Here is a 16696-nt window from a genome sequence, read left to right on the forward strand (position 1 = left end):
GAGCAACACCCAACAATTACCATGTTAACTTCGCTTTCCCTGACACACTTTCACTGCAGGCTATTTAGAAAGGACTGTTATTAGGACACAAAGTCAGGATGGGTTGTTGACTTTATTGTACAGAGCTGTTTCCAGCCAAAGAACCAGGAAAGATTTATTGTTTTAGGAATACAACAACTGTCTGATGCTCTGAGCCCGGAGAAGTTTTATCAGGTCTGAAAGCAAACTGTTCCTGAACTCAGCTTAGTGTTGATCAGTTTGAGTATTTGCCATGCAGGGACCATCTAACATAAAGATGCTGTGAAGCTGCATGCTGGGAAATGTAGGATACGCCGGATGCAGTGTTTTGTGCTTAATCTGCCTGTAAGTCAGTCTCAACCTTTAGCTTAGTTTTTTTTTTTTAACTCCTCCACATACTTTTTATGTGATTATCTGTCATTTTCATGATGTTCTGAGTTTGTTGTGCATGCTCAGAGCTGTAGAGGTTGAGGTAAATACACATAAATATGCTTCTTGTAAGACGTTCTAACCTCACCTTCCCATCAAACTGACATTCTGCTCATAAACTGATCCATAGTGTTGGTTACAAAGACCTGGTAGCTGGTTGTTGGTGTTGTCCTTCCCTGTACCTGATGCGAGCTTCAACATGTACAGAGTTCACTTCTGTAGCCTCCAGAGATAAGCCAAGTCTGTCAGATTTCTAGAAGCCATCCAATCAGAACACAATCTGGTCATCAGGAGGGGCGGGGCTTAGATAGGAAGGAGCTAAAGCAGCATGTTTCACCCTGAGTCTACACACAAGCTAGTCTAGCTAGCAGAAAAGATTATTACCCAAACCATTAGGGCAGGGCTGTCAAACTCACTTTAGTCCAGGGGCCACATTCAGCCCAATCTGATCATAAGTGGACCGCATTCAGCCTCAGTTTATCATTTCCACATTACAACTTCCAGATCACAGAGTGTCTACAAAGGAACACAACATTTAGTCATCTGGAGCTGAACCATAGAGGATTTACTAGAAGATCAAAACAACAATCGTCAGACAAAAAAGACAAAAAGCAACAAAAACCAGACAAAATATTACAAAAATGAGACACAAAATGACAAATGCGAGAAACAAAATGACAAAAAATAAGACAAACTACACGAAACAAAACAAAAAAAAGGGGCAAAAAATTAGACAAAAAAGTTACAAAGCGACAAAAAAATGCACTAACGACAAAAATGAGACAACAAAGTACACAAAACGACAAAAACAACACAAAAAACAACAAATAAAGTGAAACACAAAATGACAAAAATAAGACAAAAAGCACAAGGGAGACAAAAAAGAAACACAAAACGACAAAAATGAGAAACAGAATGACAAAAAACGGACACAAGCGAGACACAAAAAATACACAAAACAACAAAAATGAGACAAAAAACAATGTATAAAGTGAAAAACAAAATGACAAAAATAAGACCAAAAACAAGAAAGAAAATGACTAAAACATGAGACAAACGACAAGTCAGCCAAAAAAAGACAAAAATAAGACAAAATATTACAAAAAAAAGACACAAAACGACAAAAATGAGACAAAAACCAAATTATTAAAGAAACTATTTGAATTTTTTAGTTTCACAAATTTACAGTTTGCAGTTAATGTCTCCTCTGGAATTTTTACACTTTGAGGACCGGACTGGACCCTCTGAAGGACCGGTTTTGGCCCACGGGACGCATGTTTGACACCCCTGCATTCGAGGATTATGTGTTGAATATTTCATTTAGATGCCATGAGGTCAATGGCAGGGCGTGGGTGGGAGGTCCACTGACTAACACTGCTGGGAACGTAGGAATTAGCAAATTTCCAGACACCTTTAGTGACTTTAAAATAAGAAAAAAACAACAACTAGCCACAAATCTAACAACTTTTTTTTAACAAGCTTCATGTACGTTCCTTACTAGAGAGTTGAATGGTGAGTGTGGGGTCTGGCTTTCACACAGCAGCTGGCAGCGACAGGAACGATCCCTGAACGATCATTTAACACAGAAATATCACCGAAAACATAACACAGCCACTGCCTTTAAGCCATGTATGTGGTAATAAATATCTGAGGTGACACTGGTTAGCGTGGAGTCTGAATGAGCTGTGTCTCACTACTCATTCTGATATCTGAGAGCAGAATAATATTCGATGAGCACAATTCTGCTGTATTAGAATCCAGAGAGACTAACGGATGTAAAGGCCTGACAGTGGCTGTTACTGGGCAGCGTACCAATAAAACAACTCACATAATACATACGTTAACTACTGCATGCATCTAGCAACATCTGGAAACTTTCTGAGCCTTTAGCTACTTTTAACTGAAATTAGTGATCAATATGACTGAGAAACAGAGAGTCAAGTCATGGCTGACAACAAGGGTGCGGTCCTTCATATTACCTCACTAAATGTGCACATTAATGCTCAGTGCTTCCTTTGCATAAGTGCTGCATCCATAACAGAAATGAATGATGTGCTCATCATTTGAACATCTCAGGAATATAAAGCCGACTTCAGACATCCACCTCCTTTCATAAATGGATGATAGATTACAAAAACAGATGTTTCGCATGAAAACAACACTTTTACTAGTTTGGATCCATTTCTGTAACACTTTCAACATGACTCTAGTTAAATGCAACGTTCAATGTGCACAGATGCAGCTGGAGGAGAAACTTCTCATGTCAGTCTGTAAATATGAGTTGTGTAAATCCTCTCACAACGTCACCAGGATAGAAGGAACACAACTAAACACTGCTGTCACTCTGTTTGTGTCAGACATTATCAAACGAGCAGGAAAATTCTCTGATAACTGATAAAATAATTAAAATAAAAAAAGTATTAGAAGATTCAGTGCGTAAACAGGAAGTGATACCGCCTCATAGTCAAGTTACTAATACCTGTTGGGTATCTGCAACAGTCAACAGTTGTCAACATGTGTTTTTTAGACTTTTTATGAATCACATGCAGTAACTGTGACTATATTAGCAGTAAGGATGTGAGTGTGATTACCTACAATTATTCATGATTAAATCTAATTGTCTGAGTACTTTCTGGCTTTATGTGGTTCAACAGTAAATGCTGTTGTATACTATAGTGGCCTGGACCCTGATAAATGGTATTAAATACACTACAGTTCTACCAGACATTTGCAGCTAAACACACTTCCAACGATCCCACTCGTTGTTTAGCATCCTTTGGACGAACACTAAATGAAAAAGATACGGTGAAAAACCAAAGCGGCACAAAGCATTTTGGTTTCCAGCCCTGCAGTCTTACCTCTACATGGTTGGGCAACGTGTTGACGAATTTAAATCCCGGGATCCTCTTGTCGCTGCACACCACGCCTACGTCTTCACTGTGTTTGCAGTCGGAAACGCCGATCCCGTTGGACGGACACAGCGCTAAAGTCTTCTCTTTGCCAGTGCAGTGGAGATTGTCGAACCAGATGGGTCCTGACAAGGCAAAAGAAAGACTCATCAGTGCTTCCATGGGGAGTCATTTTTCCTTTTAGTAGTGGAAACAAAGGGAAAAGAGATTTTTCTGAAGCTTAGGCTGCTTTTTCCAAAAACTGTGGAACATTCACCTTAAAACATTTTCCAGTTACTACTGAGGTACATAAACTGACGATCATGCACAGGAGTTACACCAGTATGTCGTCATCTGTTTTTATTGTAGGCCGAGTTTACTGCCTGTTTCTGAAAGGATTATGATTGAGGTACCTTCTCCTTTCCCATACTTTGAAGATGGTGACCATGAGATGGCTTCCAGGTAGCCCAGCTCCCGACACACCACCTGAGCAGCGTGGATGGTGAAGTCGTCATCGCAGACCGTCCCCCACTCTCCGTTGTAGAAGACCTCCACCCGCCCCTCGTTGTGCTTCCTCTTATCTCCAGCCAGGCGGAGCTGAATCCTGGGCGTGTCTGGGGCCAGCTGAGGAGCCGTGTACTGTTCCTGTTCCGGGTCAGGGTAGCCGGGTGGGTAACCCAGGTGCTCATACTGGGCGTGGCCTAGCTTCAGTAGCACCAATAGGATGACAGCGCAGCGTGGCAGCATTTTCAATGGAACTGATGAAAAGACAAAAAGAGAAGAGCACCCATTAAAACTCCCTGGCAGATGCCTTAGACAGTTTTTCACAGTGATATTTGTTGTTCATTTCAGTGTAATCCAACTGAAGGAAAAGCAAGGGATGAAATGCTTAAGAGGCACTTGACTGATTTTTATACACAAAGGTCATTTCACAGTCTGAGCACCACTTCTACAGTCCACAGGGTCACCTCCAGTTTCATAACAGGACATCTCCTCTACACACTAGGCAAGGAGGATTTGACAAAAAGAGCCGTTACATTGCAATATAGGAAATGAGCATTTAGTATTTTTTAGCCATTCTGGGGATAGAAGTCAGCACATCCCAGCTTCTGCTGTTTTCAAAAGAACTTCATAAAGTGCAGTTCTTCATTGTTGACATCTCTAAGCAGCAGCCATCAAATGTGGCTCAGTTCGGATTAAACCTGCAGTAAACATCCATCCATCCATCGATCAGCTGTTTAATCCTCATCAGGGTCATGGGGGGTGGAGTCTATACCAGCTGACTGAGGGTGAAGGCAGGGGACACCTGGACAGGTAACAGTCTATCACAGGGCTACACATAGAGACAAACAATCACACTCACATTCACACTTACAGACAATTTAGAATCACCAGTTAACCTCAGCATGTTTCTGAACTGTGGGAGGAAGCTGGAGAACCTGGAGAAAAGCTACACATGTACAGGAGAACATGGAGACTCCATGCAGGAAGATCCCAGGAAGGCCGGGACATGAACCGGTGATCTTCTAGCTGTGAGGCGACGATGCTAACCACTGGTCCACTGTTCAGCCCCAGCAGCAAACACTCTTTTTCTATTGGTAATGGAACAACTGTGTGTGATGTTTCAGGGGTCACTAAAGGGAGATCTACAGAGAAATATGACAGAAACAGAAAAATATGTTTTTACACAAAAGCTCGGACAAACCCACTGTGCACTACTGAACCATTGCCAACTAATGAGAAAGTCAGCATCTAGCGGGTGGAGCATTTAGCTCTGAGTCAACCATTTCCTTTGAGAGTTAGCAGGGACCCAAAGCAGAGCTAAAAGATAGGCGTCATTGTACTGTTCCTTCACGCCTGCTAACTGTGGAAAACAAAACAGGTTGCCAACGTATTCACACAACTTTGTGAAGTCAGTTAATATTTCGTCTACAGCTGCTTTCATTGTCCTAAGTGGCAAAAATACATCAATGCAACTGATCAGGGCTCTTCCCTGATAAATGCTCGCTCGTTCTGCAGTTGGGTGAAAGCATTTCCTGAACAGATGGCTCAGTTGATTTTAACACCTTTCAGTCAAACTGCAGGTTGCGCTCGCATCAATAAAAGACGCATTACTTTCTATGCAGCAGAGAACTTTCCACAGGACAGAGAAATGCCCTTTATGTTTGTTAAAACAGAAAAGAGAACCTTTTTACAGCTGAGTACTGGTTAAATTATTACACTGACATTAGTAGGAGGAATTAAGTAGGTAAATTTGGTTGATAAAAAAGAAAATTGTTCCACAACTATTCCAGGTACCCGATCACCCAGTTGTTTGCTTTGAGTGAAGATACCTGCCCTGACGTAACACCAAGTTCCTCCAGAAACATCCTGATAGACCCTACCACTGCTCCCACTGCTCCCACTGCTCCCACTAACTGCTGAACAGGGACAATAACTCCTAATTCCAGTACTGATGAAACCAAAAATTGACAAAGCGACAAAACTCAAATACTGTCACACAGCTGGAATCACTGCAGCTCCACAGACTAGTGGAATGTGAAAACCTGGAAATCTTGTGCTTTTGCGTAGAAACATCTGGCAGGATACGGATGATCCATCAGCGGCTGGATTTCTACTCTCCTCGGTGTGTAACGTGGCAGCAGTTGCACAAGCTAGAACCGACACACACACTCCACGATGAGCAGATGGAATGAAGCCTCTGGGTCTGTTACAGAGCGTCCGTCCAGACAGACAGAAAACCAGTCAGCACACACAGCGAGCAGAGGTTCAGCTAAGGCTTTGCAGCGACTCACTCGCTCACGTTCTGTAATTGAAGCTCTTTCCTGTCCAGAAGGGATCAGGGGTGGATGAAGCTGCAGCCACATCTGATCATCCGGAGCAACAGGTCCAGGATGTCCCCTCAGCCTTACAGACAAACCATAGAAGCAGCAATTCCACTGAACCAGAAACCTCTGCCTCCTCTCACATCACAAACGCTGACATTTCTGGACCAAAGAGATCCAGCTTTTAGGACATTCTCAGACTGTATGCAGGTGAACCTCTCTTTAAAGACTCTTAATGTCAGGACCATCGTGCTGGGAGGAAGGCCTTTTTAGTTCTCTATATACGTCCTGCTTCCACCTCCATGTCAGACTTCTGAGTCCCACCTGCTGCTGGAGGGGATCCCTGCATCGGCTAAAAGGTCAAGATGTCACTTTATAAGAATGTCAACTGCTCCTCTTGTAGCCTTTTCTAAAGCACTCCTCCCGTCAAGCACACATCTGTTCCACTATATGCCCTTTAACACATTTCTAAAGTCATACTAGAAACACAAAGGGCCTGACAGAAGAAACCTTGAATTTGAGCATATTAAACAATATGGCACAGTTTTGATTCTAATTTTATTTTTGAACTTCTTCATGTATGAAGCTGCTGGATATTTTTCAGATAAATGGAACCATTGTTTAGTCACTGATATGCCAGGAAGAAAAAAAAACATGCTATGAAACAGAAAAACAGCAGATCCTCCCAATGGAGAAGCTGCATTAACTGACTCATTGTTTTAGCTCTGTTCTCATGCATAACATGTTTACAGGATCAAACAAGAAGAAAACTGAGAAACTAGCACGTTTCCAGAGAAATGAGTCAACAGGTTTCCAAGAAAGACTGAAGTCTGAACCCTAAGCAGTGAGTCTCCTGTGGCAGCATCACGGTGCTCCAGAAACACCGTTCAGTCAGTAGATCTCAGCAAAAAGCCTGAAGTCACCTCCATGCTCGGCTGGACTCATTAACGAGCTGCAGCTGGACTTACTTTTGTTCCTCCGTCCGTCCTGAAGCTGCAGCACCAGGAACCCAGCAGTCCTCTCTGCAGACCGAGCCTCGACTCAGCTGCTGTCCAGACTTTCAGCCCCTCTCCTCTGGGAGGTCCCGGTCCCTCCCAGTTCAACCCCCAGCTCCACTCCCAGTTCCACTCCCAGTTCCACTCCCAGTTCCACTCCCAGTTCCACTCCCAGCTCCACTCCCACCGCCGCCCACCTCCCTACCAGCTCAGACGGCCCATAGACTGGATGATGTATTATGGGATGGCCCGGGACGGAGAACCGCATCCAGCCTGAACGTGCAGCTATGTGTTGCTTTCAAAGACTGTCGGAAATTTGTACTTGAAAGGAAAAAAAAATTTTTTTACTTTTATTTTAAACTTTGTCCTATATTACAGGCCAAAAGCTTGGAAGCAACTTCACGTATCTGTTCACAATGTCTGTCTTAGAACCCAGGATGAAATCTACGGATTATGGGATGTATCTATGAGTCATTCCAGAACTGGAGGACATTTTACATCCAATAATCCATGTAGAAAAATCCTAAAACATGCAGTTGTTTTGTCAATGTTCTTATCCTGAGACCACATCTAAAAAAAAAAAAAAAACTAGGAGAAAAGAATGCTAGAAAATATTTTTTTAAAAACAAATAATCTGGAGTTTCCCAAAAATGTCATTTTTTCTCTTGTCCCACCCCCCTGATGACCAAACTGAATCTCTAATAAAACAGTTCAGATCAAATTTAAATCTCCTTTTTTTTGGTTTTATGTTTTTTCATTGATGTCTCTTGTAATTGTGGGAACATTTTTAATCAACATAATATTTTAAATAATAATTATTGTGGATGACAACATGTTAGCGTAACCTGTTGATGATGTCTGTCTTTTCTGATTCATTTTTGTCATTTTGTCTCATTTTTCTAATTTTATGTCTTGTTTGTGTCATTTTGTGTCTTGTTTTTGTCGTTTTCTGTCGTTTTTGTCATTTTGCGTTGTATATAATATTCCATATCTATTTTTATTTTATTATTTTTATGTTTATTGTTACAATTACATAAAGTTTGGTCTGTCTCTAGGTTGTTGTGTGGAACCTTCGCTGGGGGCTCCTGTATCCCTACGGACACTTTTAGCCGCCCCACACAGTCCAGTAAATTAATTTTTCCCGCCTTACCTCTCCCCTTTTGTTTATGTGTTCTGAGAGAGAGGCCAGTCGGATTGTGCAGCTGTAATTTGTGTGTTTCATGTAATGTAATTCTACTTTTAAGTTCACTTTTCCAGTCTAATATGGTTATGCATTAATTAATTTCTGTAGGAGTACAGGTCTTGTAAATTGACTGAAGATCTTGTGTGTGTTTTTATCAGCTGTCAAGGCTGTAATTAATGAAAGAAAAGAAGGGCTTCGTTTTAGGGTTGAGAAGATTTACAAGAGTCACAACTTCAATGCAAAAGTAAAAAAACAAATCTCATTTTGCATTATTCACTTTAGCTCTTTGACTTTTGAGAGTTTGCATACAAAAATCCCAATAAATTTCAAATGTGTCCACCTCTGTATAACTACCACAGGAATGTCTAGAAAGAAACAGCCAAGTAAAGAAACAAGACCACAGATTTGTACATTGAGGAAAGAAGGATACACTGAAAGAGAAATTGCAAAACACTTAATGGTGTCCGACTAAGGAATTCACTAAACCCTGAAAAGACTAGAAGAAACTGGAAGTTATTATGACAGAAAGAGGACTGGAAGAAAGAAGGTTACTACAAAAGCAGAGGATAATCATCTCATTGTCACCAGTAAAAGAGAACAGCACCACAAGTAAGGAAGGAAATCAACATGACAAGGCCAAACCCAAATCTCTGACAACTGGGAAAACATGTTTGAGCAAAGCTGGTCTGAAGGGTTGTGAATCAGAAAAAAAAACACTACTCTGTCCAAAGAACAACAAAAACAGATATGAGTGGGAAAAAGCACACAAAAATAAGACCTATGATGACTGGAAACAAGCTCTCTGGACCGATGAAAGCAAGTTTGAACTATTTGGTTCAAATCACAGAGTCTATGTCCATAGACAAAGTGGTGAACGTCCTAAAGCATCATGCGTAACACCCACAGTAAAGCATGGAGGTGGTAGTATCATGGTATGGGGACAGAGTAGGAGATTTGTTTGAAGTTAAGGATATCATGAAGAAGGAACAGTACCACTCCATCCTCCAGCATCATGCAGTTCCATCTGGACTAAGATTTGTGGGTTGAAAGTTTGTTTTGCAGCAGATAATGACCCTAAACATTCTTTAAGCTCTGTCAGGGTTACCCAGACAAAAAGAAGAGGAAGGTGTTCTTCCAAAGATGGCTTGGCCCCTCAGACTCCAGACCTCTCTCCAACTGAGCTTGTGTGGGACGAATTGGATGATCAGTCAGAAAAGTGTGTCCCACCAATCTGCAGTCTCTCACTGATGAACCTCAGAAAGCCTGGAATGCAGTTCCTGCTCATACCTTAAAAACTTGTGGAACCAATGCCTCATATATGCCATGCTGTTGTTGAAGCCAGAGGAGGTAACTTTGAAAAAAGCAAAATTGAAGCAAGAAAAAATATAATAAAATATGATGATCATGTTTATTTTGTTGCCAAGTATGCCAATGAAAATATGATCTTTTGTTGTATAAATTTGATCTTGCTCCCAAACTTTTGGCCTGTAGTGTTTGTAGTGGACACTCAGTAGTTAGAGAGCCATAAATTGAGACTGAAATTCATTAATAAGGCACAAAGTACTCCTTTATACTGTTGAATTTTTGGGGAACACTGTACACTGAGTACAGAAATTCCCATAAAGTAAGCTAAAGACATGTTTAAATAGCCCTAGATATGTATTAGCATGCATCAATGTCAGAGAGCTACCTGGTGGTTAGAAAAGCTTGAACCTGCTTCCCCAAGTCACACCCAATTCAGAAAAAGAAAGATGAAGCCTTGTAGATAGCTAGATATGAAAACGAGTTGCTACAAAGGAAACGGTAAAAACATTTTGTTTATCCTCCCTTTCTCCTTTTTTAATCCATCTAGTTGAGTATAGTATTTCAGAATTATGGAACGTCCTTCAGAACAATATTCACACTGGCTTCTTTGGAATAGAAAAGATTTGTGAGTTGAAAAATCAGCGGGTTACAAATTTAAGCTAATGTTAGCTTGCAGAAAAGCAGGTTGTTAGGTATTTACCAAACATAAAAAAATAATATTTGATCAAGAGCATTTGTATTTATAACGATATCTCAGCAAATTAAAATATGATCTTTTCTAAGACAGGTTATCTATTATTTTAATACTTTAATATCTGAATGTAATCATCCGTTTCATGATAACGTGTTAAATGAAAAGTTAAAATACTAACAGTGTGAAGGAGTCAGTTGTTGAGGGAATTATGACTTCATGGATATCTACAGACAGTTTTTTGCTCAGCTGTACGACCCACTGCTTTACTCTGAACGCTGTCAGAGCATCATTCCAGATACAGATAATACACAAGATAAAAGAAGATTAATACTGGACTTAGCATTGCATTAATCATGGTTGGCAAAATTCTTCAGCTTTTAAGAGAACATAAAATCTTGTTGTGGTTACAACTTCTTTCTGAAGCTAGCATATGGCTTAAAAAACAGTTATTGCAGCTTTAAATAGTTGACAACATCTTGACAAGCCAAAGCTACCAATGAACAAAACAATATTAAGATATTTTGATCATTAAAATACTGAAAGAAGTTAGCAGTTAATTGAACTGTGTCTCTTTTTTTCTCTCACACTAATACTTATTGGTGCAACCTTCAGTTCTATTTCATATTTAAACAAATATTAGAAACATCTGAATTATAACAAATCTGAAATCTTCACATTGATTTCTTCATAGGATTGCAGATTTATTTCCTTTGTCAAAACACAGCAACCATTAAAAAACATGAAAATGTTCCCTTTTAGATCACTGACTCAACTGGAGAACCCCGGCAGCACTGTGAGGGTCATGTTCTTTGACTTCTCCAGTGCTTTCAACACAATCCAGCCTTCTCTGCTCAGGGTGAAGCTTGAAGGAGTGGGAGTAGACTGTCACCTGGCTGCTTGGACCATCGACTACCTCACCAACAGACCACAGTACACAGTACATCTATTTGTGTCAGACATTATCAAACGAGCAGGAAAATTCTCTGATAAATGATAAAATAATTAAAATAAAAAAAGTATTAGAAGATTCAGTGCGTAAACAGGAAGTGATACCGCCTCATCGTCAAGTTACTAATACCTGTTGGGTATCTGCAGAGTCAACATGTGTTTTTTAGACTTTTTATGAATCACATGCAGTAACTGTGACTATATTAGCAGTAAGGATGCGAGTGTGATTACCTACAATTATTCATGATTAAATCTAATTGTCTGAGTACTTTCTGGCTTTATGTGGTTCAACAGTAAATGCTGTTGTATACTATAGTGGCCTGGACCCTGATAAATGGTATTAAATACACTAGAGTTCTACCAGACATTTGCAGCTAAACACACTTCCAACGATCCCACTCGTTGTTTAGCATCCTTTGGACGAACACTAAATGAAAAAGATACGGTGAAAAACCAAAGCGGCACAAAGCATTTTGGTTTCCAGCGCTGCAGTCTTACCTCTACATGGTTGGGCAACGTGTTGACAAATTTAAATCCCGGGATCCTCTTGTCGCTGCACACCACGCCTACGTCTTCACTGTGTTTGCAGTCAGAAACGCCGATCCCGTTGGACGGACACAGCGCTAAAGTCTTCTCTTTGCCAGTGCAGTGGAGATTGTCGAACCAGATGGGTCCTGACAAGGCAAAAGAAAGACTCATCAGTGCTTCCATGGGGAGTCATTTTTCCTTTTAGTAGTGGAAACAAAGGGAAAAGAGATTTTTCTGAAGCTTAGGCTGCTTTTTCCAAAAACTGTGGAACATTCACCTTAAAACATTTTCCAGTTACTACTGAGGTACATAAACTGACGATCATGCACAGGAGTTACACCAGTATGTCGTCATCTGTTTTTATTGTAGGCCTAGTTTACTGCCTGTTTCTGAAAGGATTATGATTGAGGTACCTTCTCCTTTCCCATACTTTGAAGATGGTGACCATGAGATGGCTTCCAGGTAGCCCAGCTCCCGACACACCACCTGAGCAGCGTGGATGGTGAAGTCGTCATCGCAGACCGTCCCCCACTCTCCGTTGTAGAAGACCTCCACCCGGCCCTCGTTGTGCTTCCTCTTATCTCCAGCCAGGCGGAGCTGAATCCTGGGCGTGTCTGGGGCCAGCTGAGGAGCCGTGTACTGTTCCTGTTCCGGGTCAGGGTAGCCGGGTGGGTAACCCAGGTGCTCATACTGGGCGTGGCCTAGCTTCAGTAGCACCAATAGGATGACAGCGCAGCGTGGCAGCATTTTCAATGGAACTGATGAAAAGACAAAAAGAGAAGAGCACCCATTAAAACTCCCTGGCAGATGCCTTAGACAGTTTTTCACAGTGATATTTGTTGTTCATTTCAGTGTAATCCAACTGAAGGAAAAGCAAGGGATGAAATGCTTAAGAGGCACTTGACTGATTTTTATACACAAAGGTCATTTCACAGTCTGAGAACCACTTCTACAGTCCACAGGGTCACCTCCAGTTTCATAACAGGACATCTCCTCTACACACTAGGCAAGGAGGATTTGACAAATAGAGCCGTTACATTGCAATATAGGAAATGAGCATTTAGTATTTTTTAGCCATTCTGGGGATAGAAGTCAGCACATCCCAGCTTCTGCTGTTTTCAAAAGAACTTCATAAAGTGCAGTTCTTCATTGTTGACATCTCTAAGCAGCAGCCATCAAATGTGGCTCAGTTCGGATTAAACCTGCAGTAAACATCCATCCATCCATCCACCCATCTATCCATTCATCCATCCATTCATCCATCCATCCATCTATCTATCATCTATGCATTCATCATCCATTCACATCCATCCATCATCCATCATCCATTCATCATCATCTATCCATTTATTATCCACCCATCATCCATCCATCCATTCATCATCCATATCCATCCATCATCCATTCATCCATCCACATCCATCCATCATCTATCCATTCACCATCCATCCATCATTCCATCCATCCATCCACATCCATCCATTTATCATCCATCATCTATCCACATCCATCCATCATCTATCCATTCATCATCCATCCATCATCCATCCATCCACATCCATCCATCCACATCCATCCATCCACATCCATCCATCCATCCATCCATTGATCAGCTGTTTAATCCTCATCAGGGTCCTGGGGGGTGGAGTCTATCCCAGCTGACTGAGGGTGAAGACAGGAGACACCTGGACAGGTAACAGTCTATCACAGGGCTACATATAGAGACAAACAATCACACTCACATTCACACCTACAGACAATTTAGAATCACCAGTTAACCTCAGCATGTTTGTGGACTGTGGGAGGAAGCTGGAGAACCTGGAGAAAAGCCCCACATGTACAGGAGAACATGGAGACTCCATGCAGGAAGATCCTAGGAAGGCCGGGACACGAACCGGGGATCTACTAGCTGTGAGGCGACGATGCTGACCACTGAACCACTGTGCAGCCCCAGCAGCAAACACTCTTTTTCTATTGGTAATGGAACAACTGTGTGTGATGTTCCAGGGGTCACTAGAGGGAGATTTACAGAGAACATTCACCCTTCAGTGTTTTGGAGCAATTTAGCATCTTTCAGCTCATAGTTTTGGTTCTACAGTCGACACACTTACTTATTTGGTTGAGCTTTACCTCCAGTAGCAACAGAAAAATATGTTTTTACACAAAAGCTCGGACAAACCCACTGTGCACTACTGGACCATTGCCAACTAATGAGAAAGTCAGCATCTAGCGGGTGGAGCATTTAGCTCTGAGTCAACCATTTCCTTTGAGAGTTAGCAGGGACCCAAAGCAGAGCTAAAAGATAGGCGTCATTGTACTGTTCCTTCACGCCTGCTAACTGTGGAAAACAAAACAGCTTGCCAACGTATTCACACAATTTTGTGAAGTCAGTTAATATTTCGTCTACAGCTACTTTCATTGTCCTAAGTGGCCAAAATACATCAATGCAACTGATCAGGGCTCTTCCCTGATAAATGCTCGCTCATTCTGCAGTTGGGTGAAAGCATTTCCTGAACAGATGGCTCAGTTGATTTTAACACCTTTCAGTCAAACTGCAGGTTGCACTCGCATCAATAAAAGACGCATTACTTTCTATGCAGCAGAGAACTTTCCACAGGACAGAGAAATGCCCTTTATGTTCGTTAAAACAGAAAAGAGCACCTTTTTACAGCTGAGTACTGGTTAAATTATTACACTGACATTAGTAGGAGGAATTAAGTAGGTAAATTTGGTTGATGTAAAAAAGAAAATTGTTCCACAACTATTCCAGGTACCTGATCACCCAGTTGTTTGCTTTGAGTGAAGATACCTGCCCTGACGTAACACCAAGTTCCTCCAGAAACATCCTGATAGACTCTACCACTGCTCCCACTGCTCCCACTGCTCCCACTAACCGCTGAACAGGGACAATAACTCCTAATTCCAGTACTGATGAAACCAAAAATTGACAAAGCGACAAAACTCAAATACTTTCACACAGCTGGAATCACTGCAGCTCCACAGACTAATGGAATGTGAAAACCTGGAAATCTTGTGCTTTTGCGTAGAAACATCTGGCAGGATACGGATGATCCATCAGCGGCTGGATTTCTACTCTCCTCGGTGTGTAACGTGGCAGCAGTTGCACAAGCTAGAACCGACACACACACTCCACGATGAGCAGATGGAATGAAGCCTCTGGGTCTGTTACAGAGCGCCCGTCCAGACAGAAAACCAGTCAGCACACACAGCGAGCAGAGGTTCAGCTAAGGCTTTGCAGCGACTCACTCGCTCACGTTCTGTAATTGAAGCGCTTTCCTGTCCAGAAGGGATCAGGGGTGGATGAAGCTGCAGCCACATCTGATCATCCGGAGCAACAGATCCAGGATGTCCCCTCAGCCTTACAGACAAACCAAAGAAGCAGCAATTCCACTGAACCAGAAACCTCTGCCTCCTCTCACATCACAAACGCTGACATTTCTGGACCAAAGAGATCCAGCTTTTAGGACATTCTCAGACTGTATGCAGGTGAACCTCTCTTTAAAGACTCTTAATGTCAGGACCATCGTGCTGGGAGGAAGGCCTTTTTAGTTCTCTATATACGTCCTGCTTCCACCTCCATGTCAGACTTCTGAGTCCCACCTGCTGCTGGAGGGGATCCCTGCATCGGCTAAAAGGTCAAGATGTCACTTTATAAGAATGTCAACTGCTCCTCTTGTAGCCTTTTCTATAGCACTCCTCCCGTCAAGCACACATCTGTTCCACTATATGCCCTTTAACACGTTTCTAAGGTCATACTAGAAACACAAAGGGCCTGACAGAAGAAACCTTGAATTTGAGCATATTAAACAATATGGCACAGTTTTGATTCTAATTTTATTTTTGAACTTCTTCATGTATGAAGCTGCTGGATATTTTTCAGATAAATGGAACCATTGTTTAGTCACTGATATGCCAGGAAGAAAAAAAAACATGCTATGAAACAGAAAAGCAGCAGATCCTCCCAATGGAGAAGCTGCATTAACTGACTCATTGTTTTAGCTCTGTTCTCATGCATAACATGTTTACAGGATCAAATAAGAAGAAAACTGAGAAACTAGCACGTTTCCAGAGAAATGACTCAACAGGTTTCCAAGAAAGACTGAAGTCTGAACCCTAAAGCAGTGAGTCTCCTGTGGCAGCATCACGGTGCTCCAGACACACCGTTCAGTCAGTAGGTCTCAGCAAAAAGCCTGAACTTAGCTCCATGCTCGGCTGGACTCATTAACGAGCTGCAGCTGGACTTACTTTTGTTCCTCCGTCCGTCCTGAAGCTGCAGCACCAGGAACCCAGCAGTCCTCTCTGCAGACCGAGCCTCGACTCAGCTGCTGTCCAGACTTTCAGCCCCTCTCCTCTGGGAGGTCCCGGTCCCTCCCAGTTCCACTCCCAGTTCCACTCCCAGTTCCACTCCCAGTTCCACTCCCAGTTCCACTCCCACCGCCGCCCACCTCCCTACCAGCTCAGACGGCCCATAGACTGGATGATGTATTATGGGATGGCCCGGGACGGAGAACCGCATCCAGCCTGAACGTGCAGCTATGTGCTGCTTTCAAAGACTGTCGGAAATTTGTACTTGAAAGGAAAAAAAAATAATTTTTACTTTTATTTTAAACTTTGTCCTATATTACAGGCCAAAAGCTTGGAAGCAACTTCACGTATCTGTTCACAATGTCTGTCTTAGAACCCAGGATGAAATCTACGGATTATGGGATGTATCTATGAGTCATTCCAGAACTGGAGGACATTTTACATCCAATAATCCATGTAGAAAATCCTAAAACATGCAGTTGTTTTGTCAATGTTCTTATCCTGAGACCACATCTAAAAAAAAAAAAAAAAAAACTATGAGAAAAGAATGCTAGAAA

The 16696-nt window shown here is 41.9% G+C and overlaps 1 protein-coding gene across 3 annotated transcripts in view; it reads right to left on the reverse strand.

Moving 5' to 3' along the window:
• The window catches only part of loxl2b (lysyl oxidase-like 2b), a 57183-nt gene extending 40945 nt beyond the window's left edge, over positions 1–16238 (reverse strand). For 2 of the 3 annotated variants that reach the window (XM_023292889.3, XM_023292888.3), the window contains exons 1-3: positions 7129–7286; positions 3749–4093; positions 3306–3481 (exon numbers count right to left, since the gene is read on the reverse strand). In XM_023292889.3, the coding sequence (XP_023148657.1) occupies positions 3306–3481; positions 3749–4082 (510 nt within the window). In that variant the 5' untranslated portion in view covers positions 4083–4093; positions 7129–7286. Of the gene's footprint in view, positions 1–3305; positions 3482–3748; positions 4094–7128; positions 7287–11783; positions 11960–12226; positions 12572–16079 lie in introns of those variants that run through there. The other variant, XM_055011505.1, reaches the window with a different exon arrangement.
• Positions 16239–16696: the final 458 nt, after the last annotated feature.

The sequence above is a fragment of the Amphiprion ocellaris genome, chromosome 6 (assembly GCF_022539595.1).
Source record: "Amphiprion ocellaris isolate individual 3 ecotype Okinawa chromosome 6, ASM2253959v1, whole genome shotgun sequence".
In the NCBI taxonomy this organism is placed as follows: Eukaryota; Metazoa; Chordata; class Actinopteri; family Pomacentridae; genus Amphiprion; species Amphiprion ocellaris.